Source organism: Myotis brandtii, unplaced genomic scaffold (genome assembly GCF_000412655.1).
Source record: "Myotis brandtii unplaced genomic scaffold, ASM41265v1 scaffold379, whole genome shotgun sequence".
Lineage (NCBI taxonomy): Eukaryota > Metazoa > Chordata > Mammalia > Chiroptera > Vespertilionidae > Myotis > Myotis brandtii.
Window position 1 is genome coordinate 305,770 of NW_005364551.1, and position 21,949 is coordinate 327,718.

The 21,949-nt window shown below is 47.8% G+C and overlaps 1 protein-coding gene across 1 annotated transcript in view; it reads left to right on the forward strand.

Annotated features, from left to right (window-relative positions):
- The window catches only part of SIPA1L3 (signal-induced proliferation-associated 1 like 3), a 305,840-nt gene that overhangs the window by 251,972 nt on the left and 31,919 nt on the right, over window positions 1-21,949 (forward strand). The window contains exons 18-19 of the mRNA XM_014544696.1: window positions 1,821-2,248; window positions 14,186-14,407. Of these exons, the coding sequence (XP_014400182.1) occupies window positions 1,821-2,248; window positions 14,186-14,407 (650 nt within the window). The remainder of the gene's footprint in view (window positions 1-1,820; window positions 2,249-14,185; window positions 14,408-21,949) is intronic.

Consider the following 21,949-nt stretch of genomic DNA (forward strand, 5'->3'; position numbering starts at 1 on the left):
GTATGCAAATTAACTGCCATCTTTGTTGGGTTAATTTGCATAGTTGCTCTGATTGGCTGGTGGGCATAGTGGAGTGACACCAATTTGCATGTTTCTCTTTTATTAGTGTAGATATAGGAATACATAGGTAAATATATATAAGGATTTAAAAATTCCATTCATGAGAGTTCCACCCTCATGACCTAATCACCTCCCAAAGGTACTACCTCCTAATACCATCACACTGGGGATTAGGATTCAACATAGAAATTTGGGGGGAGTAGGTTAACATCCAGTCTATGGCAGTAGGTTAACAGCTATGACAGCTATGGCAGGCTGTCTTAGTGACCTCACACAAAACAGTTTATTTCCCTCTCATGTAACAGTTCAGTGCAGGTATTCAGAGAGCAGCTCTCCACATGGTGATTCAGGAACCCATGTTCTGGTCTCTAACATCATCTTGTGGCCCCACTGTCCCTCAGGGCCTTGGATCCCTCTGCTGGGTTCCTGCCCTGCCTCTTTCCGAGGCAGGGGATGGGAGGGAGAGAGGTTCATGTGGGAAGTTTTTGTAGTCCAAGCATGGAAATAGCAAAAATCACTGTCACTTATATTGCCGTGGCCAGGACTTCATCCTTGACCACACCTCACTGCAAAGGAAGCTGGGAAATGTAGTCCTGTGTGCCCAGAAGGAGATAGTTTTGGTGAGCACTTGGCAGTCTTTTCACATCCATTCATTCAGTGAGTGTTTGATGAGCACTTGCAACATGCCAGGCATTGGGGCCACAATGATGAAGAAAACAGATGAGCCGCTGTTCTTACAAAGCTGACATGCCGTTAGGGGCAACAAGCAATAAGTAGATAAGCAGATAAATCATGTAACACCAAGAACTGGTTCTTGCTGGGAAAGGAAAACAAAGCACAGTTAAGGGGAAAAGTGCTTTAGGATGAGGTGGCTAGAAAAGGTCTTTGAAGAGGTGACCTTTAAGCCAAAATCCTGAATGAAGTAGGGGGTGATCCATGAAGACATCTGGGGGAAGAGAATTGCAAGCAGCGGGACAGCAGGTACAAAGGCCCTGAAGTGGATGTGTGCCTGGCATGCTCAAAGAGCAGCAGGGAGGCCCATGTGGCTGGTGCAAAGTGAGCAAGAGATAGATAGAGGGAGATCAAGTTAGAGACCGGAACATGGGGCCAGATCACTTGGGGGCCTTGGTGAGGACTCTTGCTTCTCCCCTGAGTGAGATGGAACCACAGGAAGGTTCTAAACAGGGAAGGAACATGAACTGATGTGGGTGCATATAGGGAACAAACGGGCAGGGTTAGCCGGGAGACGGACAGGAGCAAGGAGACTAGGAAGAAGCCACTGTGGGAGGTAGTGGATGGAGCCGCAGAAGAAGTGGTGAGTTCTAATCAGTTTTGAAGATGCTAGCAACAAGATTTACTATTGAAGTGGGCATGGTATGAGGTCAAAAGCAGGTCCAGGGTGACTCCAAGGCTCTTGAGTAGGACAGCTGAAGGGATGGTGGTGCCATTATTGAGAGGGGGAGAGGCAGATTCAGGAGGGAAGGCCAGGAGCTGAGTTTTAGACATGTTGAGCTTCAACTGTGAGCTCTTGTTGCATACATAATGTCATCACTCCAAGCGACCCCATGAAGTAGTTAGTATCAACCCCATTTTATACATGTGGAAACTGAGGTACTTGCCCAAGGTCACATGGCCAGTAAGTGAGGGAGCCAGAGTTAGAAGTTGTCTGGCTCCAGGGGTCACACTCAGGGGAGTAGGACCCAGGGAGGGAAGGTTTGCCCCATCCTGGAATCTAGAGATGACACTTCTCTTGCCTCCAGGGAGAGCCTCAGTACTCCAGTCATTCCAGCAGCAATACCCTGTCCAGCAACGCCTCCAGCAGCCACAGTGATGACCGCTGGTTTGACCCCCTGGACCCTCTGGAGCCAGAGCAAGACCCCCTCTCCAAGGGCGGCTCCAGTGACAGCGGCATTGACACCACCCTCTACACCTCCAGCCCCAGCTGCATGTCACTGGCCAAGGCACCTCGGCCGGCCAAGCCACACAAGTCACCAGGAAGTATTGGCCTTTGTGGGGGTGGGCGTGAGTCCACTGGCCATTCCCACCATGCAGACAGGCGAAGGGAGGTCTCGCCTGCTCCTGTGGTTGCTGCCCAGAGCCAGGCCTACCGACCGAAGCTGTACAACTCAGGCTCCAGCACCCCTACAGGCCTGACCGGGGGCAGTCGCAACCCACCAAGGCAGACCAGGTAAGGCGCTGCTCCTCGCCCGGGCCCTTCAGGGGATCCTGACCCTTTTCTACTTCCCCCACAGGCTTGATGGCAGGGTCCCAGCCTCAGAAACATGCTCACAAATGTATGAGCTTGTACAAGAGTTTGCTTACAGAGTTAGGAGGCTCATGGAGCACCCCGTGCTGCCCATCCATCAGCCTTCAAAAACACAATAGAGGGAGAGAAACCCCTGGCTGGTTGTCTCATCTGTCCCTGATGTCCTCTGTCTCTTTCTCCCTCTGCTGAGACCCATGGTTTTTATGCTTTCTGGGGTCACAGAATGCATCTGTTAGGAGTGTGTTTGGCTGGAGGTTATGGGAAACCTGACCCACACCAGCTTAAACAAATAGAGGTTTAACTGTGCCCTGAAGGAAAGTGCAAGAGGACAGAGCCTGGCTGATGCAGCAGCTCAGGGAGAGCCTCAGGCTGTACCCTGTGTCTTCCTGCTCCCCCATCCTTACCACGCAGGCTGCCACTTCCTGGTCTCTGGGTAGCTGTGGAGCCCCTGGGGAACGTGGAGGCAGAGAGCAGAGGAAAGATTGCAGCATCTGTAGAGCTCATTTTATATGGAGAAAACAAAAGCTTTCCCAAAACCTTCTTCAGCAAGCAGTGTCACATGACCATCCCAGAGACAATGAAGTCTGGGAGATCATGGTATAGCCTTTCAGCCGACACAGTAACGTGCAGTGGTCCCCAGATAATCCCCTGGAGGGCTGTCAACACAGAAGCTGGGTCCCACTCAGTAGGTCAAAAGGGCCAAAGAATATGCTTTTTTTTTTTTTTAAGTTCCCAGTAGATCCTGGGACTACACTTTGAGAACCACTGGTAGAGAGACTGGCAGGGGAATGAGAAAGAACAGGCACTGGAGAACCAACAACCTGGAGTCCAAACCACACACTTTGAGAATCTGACGAAAGCAGTGAACCATCTCCCAGAAAAATGCAGAGGATGAAAAGTTCTTTTGCAGCCATGGGGCTCAGCCTGGTCCATGGGCCCCTTCAGAGGTCTATGACTCCAGGCAAAGATTATTGAGCTGCCTGACCCTAAGGTGAACCCCTTAAGAACCCCTTAAGCCACAGCCTCACAGCATCCCTTCCCTTCCCTTCTCTGAGCACTCCTTAAAAAAAGGTGAAGCAAAAATTTCCCAAACAATACTTAGCCTGTGTGCGAAGCACTTAGTTCTAGTCTCGTCTTTTTAAAATGTTAGAATGCTGCTTGATACCTCCTGAAGTGATGTCATGATTTCACAGTGGTTGTGTGGCAGATTTGGATTTCAGAGCACCTGTAAGTCGGTGCTTCCCCTTGCCTCAGTGCACAGATCCTGAGTCAAGGGGCCCAGGAGAAGGGGGAAGGTGGGGAGAGAGAAGTGTCCCAGCTCGGTCCCTGGTCTCCATCTCAGGCTGCCTCCCTAAACAGATAGTCTTTAATTGGAACTCACAGCTCCTTCATTCATTCATTTATTTATTTATCCATTCACTTCGCTCACAAATACTTCTTAGGGATTTGTTATATCCCAGACACCTCAGCCCACCACCAGTGAGAGAGACAGATGAGAATCAGATCATCGCTGAGACAAATGTCAAATGTCAGACAAATGTCCCAGGTCTCCGCTGCAGTGGCCCCTGTGCTGGACACAGGCCTATGATAGTGACCTGAGTAACTATAGGGTTGCAAAATCTTTGACATAAAGGTAGCAGCGCTGGGGAGTAGACTAAAGCTGAGGCAGGAGGTGGGTATAAAATTACCCTTGTCTGAGAGGATTTACTGAACCTAGAAATGAGGACAATAACATGGGAGGGGAGCCTGCTAGGAAAGAGGGCCCTAAGGTTACAAGCTTTAATTTGCATACAGACAATTGATGCTAATTGCACATCATTCTTATCTAGTCATTAAAGCTGCTTCCGGAAGTTTTATCCTAGGCAACCAGGCTCTAATGTGGAACAGCATTTCCCAAAATGCTCTAGGTGATTTGGGTGGTACAGGAGGAAAACGTATTTGAAATGGATGTATGTTTGCTTTAATGGGTAGTATTAAAGAAAGGGTTGCCACTCAATTCTCTGATTTTATAGATATTGCCTTGGACAAGTTCAGGAAAATTAAATGAGTTGATTTAAAGAAACATCTTTACGGTAGGTAAGAGTGTGGGCTCCAGAATCAGCCCACCAGTGTTCAAGCCCTCCCTCTGCCTTGTCTTGGCAGTTATTTTTGAAAAGAGAAAGGAAAGATTGGGTGTGGAAAGGGTGTCTCTGTGCAAGTAGCATGTGCAAAGATCCTGAGGTAAAAAAGAGGATGGGTACCTTCAGGTCGCTGAACAGGCCCCCCAGGCTCAAGAGTAGAAATTGAGGGGGCAACTGAGTTTGGGGAGGTCAGCAGGGGGAAGACCATGCAAGGCCCTTTCAGCCACATTAAGGAGTTTGGATTTGATCCTAAGAGCTGTGGGCAGCAAGGGAAGTTTTCAGCAGAAAGGGTAGTGCAGACAGATTTATGTTTTGAAATCTATGTTTTGAAGTGCTATCCTGGGGCTGAGGCTGAATGTGAATGAGAAGGAAGAAGGCCTGGATCAGAAGACAAGACAAGTGGCACTGCCAGGACATAAGGAGGGAGACAGAAAGGGTCCAAGACAGTGCCAGCAAGCTATGTAAGAGTCAGGGCCAAATGCTGCTGCAGACTGGGAGCTTGAGATTCTTAAGAGAAGAGCAGGACTGGGCAGGCTTGACCATTAAAGCACCCACTTTGTGCCAGGCACTATTCCCAAAATGGCGATACAGCAGGGAACACAGTCAAACTAAGTCAACTTCCTTATGGAGCTGATATTCTCCTGGTGAGAGTGAGGCAGACAACTGAGCTACCATGTAATAGTAACATGCCAGATGGCGATAAGGTCTGGGGAGGAGAACACTCGGGGCTACTCTAGGGCAAATTATTCTGGGGGTAGTAGGAATGAGTTTGCAGGCAAAATTTGAGGGATGGGCCTTGTCATGCTCAAACAGGGAACCCCCACAAAGACGGATGCCCTCTTACACTCCAGCCATGCTGGGGAGGGCACTGCAGCCTGTAGCAGCTTGTGCCCACTGATGATTTCAGTGCACAGACTCTCCCCCAGACATTCGTCATGGGAGCCTGGCTTCCAGGCACACTGCCAGGCGCCAGCACCTACTGTGGGCACCACAGTGGGCTGTGTGATCCCAGGCGAGCAGCCACCTGGACCCCTGCCCTCTCCTGAGGCAGCACACACTCCAAACCTTCCTGGGTTTCCAGGGCAATTTGTCAGAGCTGTTCAGGAGCGATCAGAGGCTCCGGCTTCGTGTAGAGCTGACACAGCTGGGCGTTCCCAGGCAGGCAGGAAGCACGTGGCTTCCCGTCCCAGGGCTGTGCTGCAGAAATCATCAGATACCCTTCTGGGGGCAGAGCCCCAAAAGGTAATGTGAGGGCCTTAGGATCCATTGGGGCCCACCCTACCTGTGTTAGCCAGGAGACTGGGGTCACGCATGCCAAAGACCTCCAAGAGTCACAGTCAGCTTGGGAAGAGGAACCCAGGCCAACTCAGGGAAGGTGGGACCATGAAGAGATCTTGGGGGAGAGAGCAGTGCAAAGGCCCTGCAGTAAAATGTTTCTGGCATGTATGGGAACAGGTTTCATGCAACTGGAGCAGAGTGAGTAGGAGGGAGAATGGAAGGAGCTGGAAGGCAGAGGGCCATTACAGGTGGCGTGTGGAGGGCTGTGATCTTACTCGGATATTCCCAGACTCCTCCAGCTGTATTTGGGGGGTGGGCAGGAGGAGGCCGCTGTGATGGTGAGCGGGCAGTGGTTGGTGGAGGTGGCCAGCGCTGGTTGGATCCTCATAGACTTTGACCCCATAGCCTCTCTGCTTCCACTCTCTGAAGACCTGCCACTTCTGCTCCCAGGCCACAGGGTGGAATACGGCTACTCATGGCTACTACACTGGAGCGTTATTCCAGCCACATGCAGGGGCTGACTAACTCTTGGGCCATGGCACACACCAGGGAGAGAGGGTGAGATTGGTCCTGCAGTTAAGGTCAAGCATCAGGGGCCCACCTAAGGGTATCTGGGTGAGCAGTGTTATTTCCCAGGCTCTAACTATGTCCAGATCACAGCTCTACCACTAACCAGCCATGTGATCTCCATCGGTTTCTCTGAGGCTCCATTTCCTCATCTGTAAATGGGGGTAATGATAGGCTCTGTGGTCTAAGGCTATGTGGATGAACCGACATTATGCATTAAAGTACCTAGCACAGCCTTAACTGGTTTGGCTCAGTGCATAGAGTTTCGGCCTGCAGACTGAAGGGTCCCAAGTTCGATTCCGGTCAAGGGCATATACCTTGATTGCAGGCACATCCCCAGTAGGAGGTGTGCAGGAGGCAGCTGATCGATGTTTCTCTCTCATCAATGTTTCTAACTCTCTCTCTCTCTCTCCCTTCCTCTCTGTAAAAAAATCAATAAAATGTATTTTTAAAAAATAATAAAGTACCTAGCACAGGGCCTGAGATATATCTGGGTCCAAAAATATCAGCTGCTGCTAGATTTTTCTGATCACTCACTACATATTGATTGTGACTTCTGTTGTCATTGAAAGTATAGGCTGGTGGTTAAAATCAGGTTCTTTCTCTTGGGCCAGACTGTCTGGGTTTGCACCCTGGCTCCATTCCCTCCCAGCTACGTCATTTGGGGAAATTATTTAATCTCTCTGAGCTTCAGTTTTCCCACTTGAAACATGGGGATGGTGGTAGTTCCTGCCTCTTGGGGTTGCTGAGCTAACTAAATGAAATGACAGCTGTAAGATGCTCAGAGCAGGGCCTGGCGTGCTCACACCTGGCAGGATCAGCACTGTCACTGTCTCCTGCTCCACCACTGCTCTTCCTCCTGAAGGCAGGAGCACAGTGCCCTTTGTGCTTGTCACCCACCCTAGGCCACCCATCAAGACCAGAGCATTGCACATATCCAAACAGCTGTGTGATTGCTCCATCTAGCCTATGGTTTTCAACCATTTTTGTAAGCCACAAAACCTTTTACTCCAACAAAATCTTCAATGCTTCCCAGAGATATAACTTAGCCTCTGTGGGTGAAGGTGGGGTGAGAGTGCCAAGTCCAGAGCCCATGCTTTTAGTCTCTGGACCCATGACGTCTTTTTATAATAACTGCACCTCGGGGAGCGCATCCCTGTTTCCTCAGACCGTGCGAGTACTTTGCACATATGAGTTCATGAGGCAGGTGTGTTGTTGTCTCATTTCTCAGAGGAGGAAACTGAGCCTCACAGAGGGAGGGAAGGGACTCGAGCAAAGGTTGCGGTGTGTCAGTTGGAGCTGGGATCAGAACCTGGGTCAGGTGAGCAGCATGGCTCATGTTCTCATCCACTGCTTGGTGCTGCCCCGTTTTTCAGGTAAAAGCTAAGGCCCAGGGAGGACACCTGTCCACACTGGTGCTTCCGAAAGAAAGTATGTTTACTCTGGATTGCTAGGCAGGTGAGGAACTCCACCCTGCACTGGGCACCTGGCACTGCTCATGTCCATTGGTGTGTGGGAAAGGGTGCCCACCTCAAGGGGCTGAACTGAGATGCACAGCATGTTCAGGAGAATAGTTTTTGGTTGAGACCATGCCATCCCTGAGGCACCATCTAGTCCTGAGCCTTGTCAAGGGTGAAGAAGGACACAGTCATGGGAATATCTTTGTCTACAAGTAACAGAAAATCCCAGCTCAATTGAAGGAAGACGCTTAGCTCATAGAACATGAAATCCCAAGTTATGGAGGCCCCCAGGACTGGGTAAGTTCTTCACCCAGGGACCCATGTTCTTTCCCTGTTTTTGTTCTGCCTCCATCAGACTACAGGCTAGTTCCCCTCACAGTCTCAAAGTGGCTGCCATTCCACCAGAGAATCAGTGTCCAGTGGAAGAGGAAGTGTTGTTTTCTGCAAGTTTTTTGTTTTTGTTTTGATTTTTTATAGTTTATTGGTGTGTGTGTGTGTGTTTAATTTCAGAGAGGAAAGGAGAGGGAGAGATAGAAACATCAATGATGAGAGAGAATCACTGATTTGGCTGCCTCCTGCACACCCCCTACTGGGGATTGAACCTGCAACCCAAACATGTGCCTCGAACTGTGATCTCCTCATTCATAGGTCCACACTGGACGGGCAGTTTATTGATTTTTAGAGAGACAGGAAGGAAGAGGGGAGAGAGAGAAATATTAATGTGAGAGCGCAACATCAATTGGCATCCTGCACGCTCCCTACCAGGAATTGAGCCTGAACCAGCAACCTCTCCATGCACAGGACAGTGCTCAATCAACTGAGCCACACTGGCCAAGGCTGTGTGTTTGGTTTTTAATGAAGAGATCTTCCCCAGAAATCGCCCAGCGGACAACACACATGCACGCGTGCGCGTGCGCGCGCGCGCACACACACACACACACACACACACACACACACTCTCTCTCTCTCTCTCTCTCTCTCTCTCTCCCAACATCTCACTGGCCAGAAGTGGATCACAGGCCCACCCCACACCCATCCCAGACAAGTGTTGTCAATCAATCAGGATTTCTCCCCTGGATTGGGTGTTAGGTCACCTTCCTCAAGCAAAGAATGAGTAAAATCAGCCTTCATCTATATAGGGTGAGGAGGCATTAGGATGACACGCTTAGTGTCTGCCACGGGGCCTGAAGAGGAGCAAACCCCTATCAAAAGAGTCAGTGAATAGCCCTGGCCAGTGTGTCTCGGTTGGGCGTCATCCCGTGCACTGAAAGGTTGCCAGTTTGATTCCTGGTCAAGGTACATGCCGGGTTACTGACTCAGTCCTTCGGTAGGAGGTGCCCAGGAGGCAGCTGATCAATGTTTTGCTCTCACATTGATGCTTGTCTCTTTCTCCCTAACCCCCTCTCTCTCTAAAAATCAATTTAAAAAAAATTTTTTTAAAGACGCAGTAGATGGAGCTAGCTAGCAAACACAGACAAAGTGTGTTCACCCTTTTCCCTTCTTTAATCATCTCATGTTTTTTAGCTCACAGAAGTTGACATTACTGATAACAGGTAGAGAAAATATGTGATGTAGCAAGTAAAATGAGGGTAATATAATTTATGATACAGTCACAGAGTGGCCCCTCTGCAGCCATTGAAGAGAGAGGGCCTTGTGGAGACTGACATGGAGCGAGCTCCAGAACATATTATTAAGGTCAAAGCCAAGTGCAGAGCAAGCTTACTATGTGCTGCCTTTTATTTTACAAAGAACGTTGGGAGGATACACACTCCCTCACTCACATGTGCTTGTGTATGCATGGGTGCTCTGTTGAAAAAGTAAAGGGTGGACCAAGGTTGCCTTGACGAGGGAGACTGGGGTATCAGATGGCGCTTTCTTTTGCCCTGTGTGCCATTTATATAGTTTCATTTGACTGTTATTCTGTACATGTTCCCTATCATTACTCTGTCCAGTGGTATAGTAATGTTAGTGTAAGCTCCCCCAGAGATTTTTCTCCAAACTTGTATCAGCCCAGTTTTTTCAAACATTTTTGACCATTCCCTTAAACAGGAAAGGCATTTTACATTATAAGCCACCATGGACATCCCTAATGAAGTTCCACAAAACCATTTACCCTTACCTCACATGATGGTCACTGTTGGTTTTTATACTAGCCTATTTTTTCCCTCTTAATAATGGTCAGGACCCAGTAAGTTGCTTTTATGATCCACAGTTGGGAAAAATATGCACATTCCTTTTTGTAAAAACAAAACAAAAAATGTTACATAATCATACAATATATGTACATTTTAAAAAGAAAGAGTAGAGCCATGCTTTGCACCATGCCTTGTTTCCACTTACAGACATCTGTTCTCATCCACAAACAGAAATCTACCTTATTCTCTGCACTGGCTGCATAGTTTTGGATCACGTGGGTATGGTTGGAATGATCTTTTTAATCCTCTATGAAAAGACATTCAGGTCATGTCCAACTTTTCCTGGTTACACACAGCACCATAGTGACCATCTTGTGCAGGCTTTTCTGTGGCATGGATTTCTGGGAGTTCGTGTATTAGATTGATGCTACTCATCCTTCACTTTTCAGCTCAGACGCCATTGCCTCCTTGGGGGAGCCCTTCTGCCCACTATATACAGAGTCCATTCCCTGTGTTATATATTCCATGGCTCCCTGGACATCCCCCACAGATGCACAACCTAGGCCCTATTAATAGCTGCTGCTAAATTGTAGAAAATATAAATAATTGGAGCTTGCTTTTTAAAAAATCTTTATTGTTGAAAGTTTGCTTTCTTTTTTAAATCCAGTCTGACAGTCTCTTTCTTTTAATTGGGGTGTTTAAGCATTTACATTTAATGAAATTATTGCTAATGAATGGGTTTACATTTTCTGTTTTGCTTTTGGTTTTCTATATGTCTGTCTTTATTGCTCCTCTGTTGTTTCTCTACTGCCTTTTGTGTTAAATAAATGTATTTTAATGTACTGTTTGGAGTCCTCTTGATTTTTGGCTATTTTTTAGTTATTAAAATATGCATCTTATCAGGATAATTTAGATTAATACTAATAATTCCAATATACCATAGAATCTTTTCTCCACTATAGCTTCATTCTCTTCCCTCCTTTGTACTATTTTCTCATGTATGTTATAAACCCAACAATATATTAATATTATTATTGCTTTACGTAACTTTTGTCTTTAAAGAAGTTGGATAAGAAATAAATTCTAGCCCATAAATTTACCATCTTGGACCCTTCATTCCTCTATATGGCTTCAGATCACCACTTACAGTCATTTCCTTTCAGTCTGAGGACCTCTTTTATTATTTTTTAGGCAGATGTGCTAGCAATGCATTTTCTCAGTCTTTATCGGGAAAATATTTTGCCTTCATTTGTGAAGGGTAGTTTTGCTGGATATAGAATACTTGATTGACAGATTTTCTTCAGTGTTTTGAAAATATCATTCCAGCTGTAACCGGTTTGGCTCAGTGGATAGAGCATTGGCCTGCGGACTGAGGGGTCCCAGGTTCGATTCCAGTCAAGGGCATGTACCTTGGTTGCGGGCACATCCCCAATTGGAGATGTGCAGGGGGCAGCTGATCGATGTCTCTCTCTCATTGATGTTTCTAACTCTCTATCTCTCTCCCTTCCTCTCTGTAAAAAATCAATAAAATACATTTTTTTAAAAAGAAAGAAAATATCATTCCATTCCATTGTTTCAAATGAGAAGTCATCAGTTGGTTATATTGCTACTCTGTGTGTGACGAATCCTTTTTCTATTTATGCTTTCAAGATTTTTATCTTAGTGTTTGACTTTCAGCTGGTTTTCTTGGGGGAGTGGGGGGTGAATGTCTTTGTATTTATCATGCTTGGGGTTTGTTGAGCTTCTTTTATGTGTAGATGAATGTTTTTCATCAAATCTGAGGAGTTTTCAGCTGTTATTTCTTCAAACCTTTCTTCTACCCCATTCTCTCTTCTGAAATTATGATTGCACATATGTTGGTATGCTTTTACTATCTCAAACGTTCCACTGTGGCCAAACTTCCTTGTTCATTGAGCTGGGCATGGGGATGGGAGGAGCCCTAGGCCAAGATGCCTCAGATGTCTCTCTTCTTACCTGAAGTTCAGCAGTTTTTTAAGCATAAATGAATCTTGATTTGTTATATGCCATTAGTCAATTTACAGAGTGCTAAAATGGTTGTTTTTGTCAAATGGTTGTTTTATGCTTTTGGGGTCCAAGATTTGCCAATCTCCTCACTAGGTCATAGTCAGAAGTCCCGCCCCTCTAATATTGCTAAATTGACCTTCAGAAAGGATTTATTTTATTTTTTTTTAATTCTCACCCAAGGATATTTTCTCCATTGATCCTTAGAGAGAGAGTGGAAAGGAGATAGGGGGAGAAGAGAGAGAGAGAGAGAGAGAGAGAGAGAGAGAACACACATCGATGTGAGAGAGACACAATCAACACACGCTCCAGTTGGGGTCAGGGATCAAACCTGCAAACAAAGTACATCCTTTGACCAGAAATCAATCCCATGACTCTTCAGTCTACAGGCTGATGTTCTAACCACTAAGCCAAACTGACCAGGGCAGAAAAGATTTATTGACTTATACTCCAAAGGCATTAATTTTCTCATTAAATACCTCTTATTTGAAACTAGAGGCCTGGTACACGAAATTCGTGCATAGGGATGGGGAGCTCCCTTAGCCCAGCCTGCACCCTCTCCAATCTGGGACCCCTTGGGGGATGTCCAACTGCCTCTAGCAATCTGGGACCACTGGCTCCTAACTGCTCAGCTGCCTGCCTGCCTGATTGCCCCTAACACCTCTGCCTGCCTGCCTGATTGCCCCTAACTGCTCCCCTTCCGGCCTGATTGCTCCTAACTGCTTCCCTGCTGGCCTGATCGCCCCTAGCCGCCTCTGCCTTGCCCCACACCCAGGACCCAGGCTTCCCTCCCTCTGGCCGGTCACAGGCACCCGTGACCCAGGCTTCCCTCTTTCTGGCCAGCTGCAGGCACCCAGAACCCATGCTGGCTTCCCCTGGGCTGGCCGCAGCCGCAGAGGACTGTGGACAGGCGGCTTCACCTGGGCCACAGCTGCAGGCACCTGGAACCGCAGGGCGGGCGGTTTGTCCCTCTCCCGGGCTGCAGGCGCTGGCGCCTGGGACTGCGGGGTGAGTGGCTTGTCCCTCTCCTGGGCCGCAGCCGCAGGCGCTGGCGCCCAGGACCACAGAGCATGCGGCTTGTTCCTCTCCCGGGCCGCAGGCACAGGCACAGGCACAGCCACTGGTGCCCAGGACCGCAGGGTGGGCAGCTTGTCCCTCTCCTGGGCCACAGCCTAGCTGGTCCCCATTCCTCTCTCATGAGCTCATTTGTGCCTGGCTGGTCCCCATTCTTTCTCCCCAGTATTGAGTGTCTGAGCCGTGATGGCATGAGAGCGTGATGGACCATTTGCATATTAGCTCTTTATTATATAAGATGGAACTGGACTTTCATTAAGAAGTTAATTGCCTCCGTGGTATAAGCGGTTGGCTCCGCAAGAATTGGGTCCTAGTCAACAGCATGAGGTTTGTTGTAGCATTAATTCCACAGGTATTCAGCATTTGTGATATTGAGCTATGGTTTGGATTAGGTCAGCTGGAATAGTGTCTGATATATAGTAGATGTCTTTAAAATTAATGAAGAGCTACATCACATATATATTTTAAGTTAAAAACCCCACAAGTTGCCCTAACCAGTTTGGCTCAGTGGATGGAGCGTCAACCTGCGGACTGACGGGTCCCGGGTTCGATTCCGGTCAAGGGCATGTACCTTGGTTGCGGGCCTATCCCCAGTGGGAGGTGTGCAGGAGGCAGCTGATCAATGTTTCCCTCTCATCGATGTTTCTAACTCTCTATCCCTCTCACTTCCTCTCTGTAAAAAATCAATAAAATATATTTTAAAAAAAGATAAATCAGTCTACTTTTAAAAAAAAAAACCACAAGTTACAGTACAATATATTAACATGATCTCAGTTATATAAAAACATAATCCTCACTCCCCGTACCCCCTATTTCTGATTGTGTATATTTTAATGCATAGGAAAAGGTTAAGGCCATAGAGCAAACTGTAAGCTATGGTTGCCTATAGACAGGCAGTCAGGATCCCCACCTTCAGATGTGTAGATTGTCCCTAGGAGGAGGGGAATCTCACAGGGGGTCATCCACCCATAGAGGGCTATGTTTTTAGATTCCCGTAGAGGAACTAAATGTGTTAGAAGGGCATTCCTGGTGGGATTGAGTGCTGTGCAGCAGCTGTACCTTTAGAATTTTCTGCAGCAGCAATGTATTTATGTGTCTCTTGGTTTAATGAACATTTTTATTTCCCAAGAGTACATTTAAACAGATCTGTTTTGTGATGTGGGATAAATTTCATCTCTTAATTCTTTCATTTTTACTTTGCAGTGACATGAACTCAAGGGCTGGGTACCCTGCTCAAGTTTACAAAACTACCAGTGCAGAGACTCCTCAACCTTCACAGCTGGCCCAGTCCAGCTCCTTCCAGCTCTCTGCCTCCATCCCCAAGTCCTTCTTCTCCAAGCAGCCTGTGGGGAATAAACACCCAACAGGGTGGAAGAGAACAGATGAGCCCCCGCCACGGCCACTTCCCTTCACTGACCCAAAGAAGTAAGTGTCTGGTCACCCACTAAGGCAATGCAGGATCAAAGGCTGAGTGTCTCGGGGCCGGGAAGACAGTGACACCTCAGTCACTGATCATCAGGACACTGTGCCAATCCGTACACTGGGAGTACAGCTGTGAACAGGTGCACTGGGGTCCCTGCCCTCAGAGAGCTGACATTTTGGTTGGGGAGACAGAGAATAAATAGGATAACTAAGAAAAGCACACAGTGCCCAACTGGCGTGGCTCAGTGGTTGAGCATCGACCTACACAGGCACCCGTGACCCAGGCTTCCCTCTTTCTGGCCAGCTGCAGGCACCCAGAACCCATGCTGGCTTCCCCTGGGCTGGCCGCAGCCGCAGAGGACTGTGGACAGGCGGCTTCACCTGGGCCACAGCTGCAGGCACCTGGAACCGCAGGGCGGGCGGTTTGTCCCTCTCCCGGGCTGCAGGCGCTGGCGCCTGGGACTGCGGGGTGAGTGGCTTGTCCCTCTCCTGGGCCGCAGCCGCAGGCGCTGGCGCCCAGGACCACAGAGCATGCGGCTTGTTCCTCTCCCGGGCCGCAGGCACAGGCACAGGCACAGCCACTGGTGCCCAGGACCGCAGGGTGGGCAGCTTGTCCCTCTCCTGGGCCACAGCCTAGCTGGTCCCCATTCCTCTCTCATGAGCTCATTTGTGCCTGGCTGGTCCCCATTCTTTCTCCCCAGTATTGAGTGTCTGAGCCGTGATGGCATGAGAGCGTGATAGACCATTTGCATATTAGCTCTTTATTATATAAGATGGAACTGGACTTTCATTAAGAAGTTAATTGCCTCCGTGGTATAAGCGGTTGGCTCCGCAAGAATTGGGTCCTAGTCAACAGCATGAGGTTTGTTGTAGCATTAATTCCACAGGTATTCAGCATTTGTGATATTGAGCTATGGTTTGGATTAGGTCAGCTGGAATAGTGTCTGATATATAGTAGATGTCTTTAAAATTAATGAAGAGCTACATCACATATATATTTTAAGTTAAAAACCCCACAAGTTGCCCTAACCAGTTTGGCTCAGTGGATGGAGCGTCAACCTGCGGACTGACGGGTCCCGGGTTCGATTCCGGTCAAGGGCATGTACCTTGGTTGCGGGCCTATCCCCAGTGGGAGGTGTGCAGGAGGCAGCTGATCAATGTTTCCCTCTCATCGATGTTTCTAACTCTCTATCCCTCTCACTTCCTCTCTGTAAAAAATCAATAAAATATATTTTAAAAAAAGATAAATCAGTCTACTTTTAAAAAAAAAAACCACAAGTTACAGTACAATATATTAACATGATCTCAGTTATATAAAAACATAATCCTCACTCCCCGTACCCCCTATTTCTGATTGTGTATATTTTAATGCATAGGAAAAGGTTAAGGCCATAGAGCAAACTGTAAGCTATGGTTGCCTATAGACAGGCAGTCAGGATCCCCACCTTCAGATGTGTAGATTGTCCCTAGGAGGAGGGGAATCTCACAGGGGGTCATCCACCCATAGAGGGCTATGTTTTTAGATTCCCGTAGAGGAACTAAATGTGTTAGAAGGGCATTCCTGGTGGGATTGAGTGCTGTGCAGCAGCTGTACCTTTAGAATTTTCTGCAGCAGCAATGTATTTATGTGTCTCTTGGTTTAATGAACATTTTTATTTCCCAAGAGTACATTTAAACAGATCTGTTTTGTGATATGGGATAAATTTCATCTCTTAATTCTTTCATTTTTACTTTGCAGTGACATGAACTCAAGGGCTGGGTACCCTGCTCAAGTTTACAAAACTACCAGTGCAGAGACTCCTCAACCTTCACAGCTGGCCCAGTCCAGCTCCTTCCAGCTCTCTGCCTCCATCCCCAAGTCCTTCTTCTCCAAGCAGCCTGTGGGGAATAAACACCCAACAGGGTGGAAGAGAACAGATGAGCCCCCGCCACGGCCACTTCCCTTCACTGACCCAAAGAAGTAAGTGTCTGGTCACCCACTAAGGCAATGCAGGATCAAAGGCTGAGTGTCTCGGGGCCGGGAAGACAGTGACACCTCAGTCACTGATCATCAGGACACTGTGCCAATCCGTACACTGGGAGTACAGCTGTGAACAGGTGCACTGGGGTCCCTGCCCTCAGAGAGCTGACATTTTGGTTGGGGAGACAGAGAATAAATAGGATAACTAAGAAAAGCACACAGTGCCCAACTGGCGTGGCTCAGTGGTTGAGCATCGACCTATGAACCAGATCACGGTTCGATTCCCTGTCAGGGCACATGCCCAAGTTGTGGGCTTGATCCCCATTGGGGGGCATGCAGGAGGCAGCTAATCAGTGATTATGATCATTGATATTTCTATCTCTCTTTCCCTCTCCCTTTCACTCTGAAATCAATAAAAATATTTTTTTTTAAAAGAAAAGCACATAGTAGGTCAGTCAGTGTCTGGATGAGGAACATTCCAAGCAGAGGGAATAGTAACTGCAGAGACCCATGCTTGGTCTGTAGGAGGAAGGCCAGTGGTTGGAACAGCGTGAGCACGTGAGATCAGAGAGACAATGGGGACAGGTCACTGAGGGTCTTGTGACCTGTCTTGGCATCTGCTATAAGTGAGGTGGCACCACGGAAGGGTGTGGAGCAGAGGAGGAACATTATCTAAATTGGGTGTCCTTGGGGCCCTTACCTCTGCAGGTGGGGCAGGGCCTGTGAGGAGCTGCTGTGACAGTCCAGGCAGGAGACAAGGAGGCTGGAACAGGGTGGAGGCCCAGGAGGATAAGGGCTGCTTCAGAATAGATTCTCTGTAGTAGGAGTAGACAGAGTTGTTGGCAGGTCGGCTGTGGTGTGAAAGAAGGCAAGGTAGAGATGATAGCAGCTCTTGTAGCCTTGAACTAAGATGGGACTGAGTAAGGAGCAGGCTTGGGTGGAGCTCCGGAGCTCAGTCCTGGATGGGTTACATTTGCAATGTGCGGAAGACATCGAGGAGGCAGTCGGGGGAGGAGTCTGGAGCTCAGGGAAGAGGTCAGGCTGGAGAGAGAAATGTGGATGTCATCAGCATAAGGTGGAGAAGCTCACCCAGGACCAGATGTAGGTAGAGAAGAGGGAAGGTGTAAGACTAGGCCCAGTGTAAGACTGGGCCTAAGGAGGAGCCCAGGCAAGTGTGGGGTTTGGGGAGCCCAAGAGTGATGGACCGGAAGCTGTCAGATGGATGAACCTGATGCCTGTGTGGGAGTGAGCCTCATGGAGGTGACTGGAGGGTGCAGGAGAGAAGGGTGGAGCAGAATTGGAGGCAGCTGTGTGTGAAGTTCGTGAGGAGAGGAGTATGCAGTTAAGAAAGGGTTTTTGTTTTTTTAAGGTAGGTGGAAATGATGTCTAACATTTATGAAGTCCTCACTGTACGACAGTCTTGGTTCTAAGCTAATGTGTGTCGATTAATTCAGAGAATCTCACAGGATTTCCATGAGGTAGACCTATTGTTCATTCCCAGACTCACACAGCTGGTGAGGGAGGGAGCTTGGCTCGGAGTCTGGGAACCTGGGCCAAGGCTCCTCTTCTTTTGTGTGGGAGCAGACCTGTCTTCCTCTGTTCTGTTTGTAAGGTTGTCCTTCTTAACCTGGATGGAGCCATTCAAATATGTGAATAACACAGAGCTCATAAGGACAAGTGTCAGGAGACAGAAGCCAGGTCCCCGGAGATGGTGGTGGGCAGGCAAGCCTGCTGCAGTCACACTGAGAATCCAGTTCACACACCTAACAGCCATTCAGGCCGCTCTGAAAACTAGGTTCACATCCTCGCTCCCCTGAGTAAAATCCCCAGCAGCTTACCCCTTTCCAGGATTATTGATAAAGTCACACATTTACTGAGGACATAATTTGTACCAGGCAACAGTGCACCATGTGTTTTGCCCAAACTCCCATCCAGACTCTACATGATCTTCCCTTTTGTCCCCTTGCCTTCATGTCCTCTCACTCTCCCCCTCGCTCACTGCCCTCCAGCCACGTTGACCTCTTGCTGCTCCTCAAACTTGCCAAATACAGTGCTGACCTCAGGGCCTTTGCAGGGGCTCTCCAATGCCTGGACACTCTTCCCCCAGGTCTTCTGGCTGGCTCCAGAGGGGCTTAGTCTAATGCCCCCTCCTCAGATGGGCCTTCCCAGCCTTCCATAGCCCCTGCCATCATTCTCACTTTTCTCTGTTCCATTGCCTATTGCCCCACAGGAAAGCAGGTACTACTGTCTTGGTCACTTGTCACCTGCCTGGCACTCTGGGTGCTCCGTCAGAGAAAGTATGAGCCATGCATCTCATTCTCACCTCATCCCCATATGATCCTGTAAGGCCCCCACTTTTCAGGGTGGCCAGAGGGCCAGGCCCTGCTGGCCCTGTTATGTTCTCCACAGTGACAGCTGCTCTGGCCACCCTTCCCCTGCGTGCTGTTCCCTCTGGCTAGGTGCCTCCAACCCCAGCTGACTCACTCCTACCCCCCTGCATTGGTGTGCGAGGTCTGCTGAGACAAATACCACAGAGTGGCTCAACAACAGAAATTTATTTTTCCACAGTTCTGGAGGTTACAAGTCTGAGACCAAGGTGTCTGCAGGGTTGGTTCTTTCTGAGGACCTTGAAGCAAATCTGTTCCACATCTGTCTCTCAGCTTCTGGTGGTTTGCAGGCAATCTGGGACTTCTTGGCTTCTGCCAATTCACCTCAATCTCTGCCTTCATCTTCATACATTGTTCTCCCTGTGTGCATGTCTCTGTCCACATTTCCCCTTTTCATAAGGACACCAATCATATTGGATTAGGGTTCACCTTAATGACCTCATTTTACCTCAATTACCTCTATAAAGACTCTATTTATAAATAAGGTCACATTCTGTGATCCTTGTGTTTAGGACTTCAATATATCTTTTGTGGGGAGACCCATAACACCAGCCCTCAGGTATCAATCTGCACAGACATGCCATACTCGGAGAAGCCCTCCTAACCCCCATCCAGGCTCCTCCCTCCTGCTGACCTCATGGTGAAGGTCCCAGGGCACATCATGCCGCTTTGTTGCACCTGCTGGACAGAGAGATTTAGGAGAGCAGAGACACCTGGACCTCAACTAGGGCCTGGTACATAGTAGATGCTCAGAAAATAGACCTGGACACATGACAGTCCTAAACAAACAGCCACCTCCTTTTTCCCAGGAAGGCTGTGTGTGTGTGTGTGTAAACAATCCATAAAATATTTGAAGACACAAAGAGTTTCATGGGTTCTTATAATATTCATTAATTGATACTTAAGTTTTCATCATATGTGTAGATACTATTAATTTAGAATTATTGCTCTTCTCCATATACTCCCATTTCATAAAGCTTTCTAGTTCAAGCTCTCCCTGAGCATTTTGGAGATAGTATCTTTGTCATTGTTAGAGACATTTCTGAGTCACTAACCTAGTTTTCCAGAAAATATCATCACTTCCAGTTAATTATTTGAGGTTAAACATGTTTTTCTTTTTTTTAGAGAGAGAGAGAAAGGGAGAGGGATTGAGAGATAGAAACATTGAAGAGAGAAAAACTTCATCAATTGGCTGCATCCTGCAAGCCCCCTATTGGGGATCAAACCCTCAACCCAGGCATGTGCCCTTACTGGGAATCAAACTGGTGACTTCTTAGTTCCTGGGTCAGTGCTCAACCCTGAGCCACACGGGCCTGGCTGATCATGTTTTTCTTGATGCTGTTACTGAAATTTTATCTCAAGGCATAAGAACTCATTTGTATAACTTATTTACCTACATTTACATACCTGCTCTACCAGGTACTGTTGTAAGCCCTTTACCTGCATTAACTCATTTAATCCTCACTACAGAATGGAGAGATCAGAAAAATTGAGGTGCAGAATGATAAAGTCACTTGCCCAAATTCACTCAGTTAAAGTTAATTACTGCAAATATTACAAATGCTGGTTTTATAGTTGTTGGCCCCACAAAGTCACCACATATTATGATCTTATCTCCCCCAGGACAATTACCTAATCTATCTACTATATTTCTTTGCCTCCTTGCTCATTGGTTCTGGTCACACTGAGGCTGTGCATCCACCAGAGAAATGACAGTGGCTGTGGCTAACACAGGGATCCCTGCCTTCAGCCACACTACTCTACTTGGGTTGGCCCCATTTATTCTCCTGGCTATCCCATGAGAAGGATCCTGTTTCTATCACCATTTCCAGATGAGACACAGTACCCAGCCCAGGTCACCCAGCCAAAAAGTGGCAGAGCTAGGATTCATACCCAGCAAGATAACTAACAGCATCTCATCATGTGAGAGACTCAGGGAGGACACTCACACAAGGCAGTGACTCACATTTTCTGAGGATGTGTTTCTTGGAGGGAACAGTCTCTTCTGTATTTGGCACTCCCTGTTGAGCACATGCTCTCTTTGGTGAACAAAAGATGCAGTGAGCTAGTGAAGGACGGGGAATCTGTATGCAGAGGGAATTGAGAGCATCTGCCACAGAAGGTCCCTCATGCTCAGTCCTTCTGCTGCAGACCCCAGTCAATGCTGGCAGCTCCGTCTCAGGAGATGGCCAGACAGCACCCTTAGACCACTTTGTCCCAGGACTCTTAATTGATTGACCTATTGTATCCCAACCTTTAGAGAGGCAGAACAACATGGGGGTCAGGGCGGGAATCCCTCATTGGCTGCTTACCCCCTCTTTAGCTCCTCAGTTTCCCTCTCTTTCTTTTTTATTTTATTTTTTAATTTTTAAATTACAGTTGACATTCAATATTATATTAGTTTCAGGTGTACAACACAGTGATTAGATATTTATACAAAGTGATACCCCCCCAATAAGTCTAGTACCTACCTGGCACCATACATAGTTATTACAATACAATAGAAAGGAAATTAATTAGAAGAAATATTTTGATATTACTATTTGCCCTTTCTCTATAATAGAAGTGTCAGAGATGAAAGAATTATTAGTAAAATGTATGTGAAAATCTTATATAATAAAACCCTAATATGCAAATCGACCAAACGTTGAGCGTTTGCCCCCTAAGAGGGAGGCGACTGGTGGCAGCATGATGGGGGGGGGGGGGGGGGGGGGGGGGGGGGGGAGTCACCCCACAGATCAGCCCTGATCGCTGCCAGGCCTAGGGACCCTACCCTGTATATTGGGAACAGTCTCTTAGATTTAAAAATTAAAACCTGGTAAGGCTACTCTAACACTGAAAAAACAGGATGATACAACAATGACATGCATGGACTCTGGCTTGCACATTTATGGTCAACCCTGATTCTGACACTTATACTGGTAACTGTGTGACAAAGCCAATTACTTAACTTCTCTCTGCTTCAGTTTTTCCACCCATAAGATGGGGAAAATGGTACTGCTGCCTCAGAAGGATCATGTTATATACTACTTTTTATAATCAGGGCAAAAAAATGTAGCTGCCCATACAACAAACAAGATGCCTTTCACCTGTATGAAAAGTATGGTCACTGGTGCATGCGGCATCCCAGATTGTGATAGGGGATCGGGTCTGAACTGGCAGTCGGACATCCCCCAAGGGTGCAGGCCGGGCTGAGGA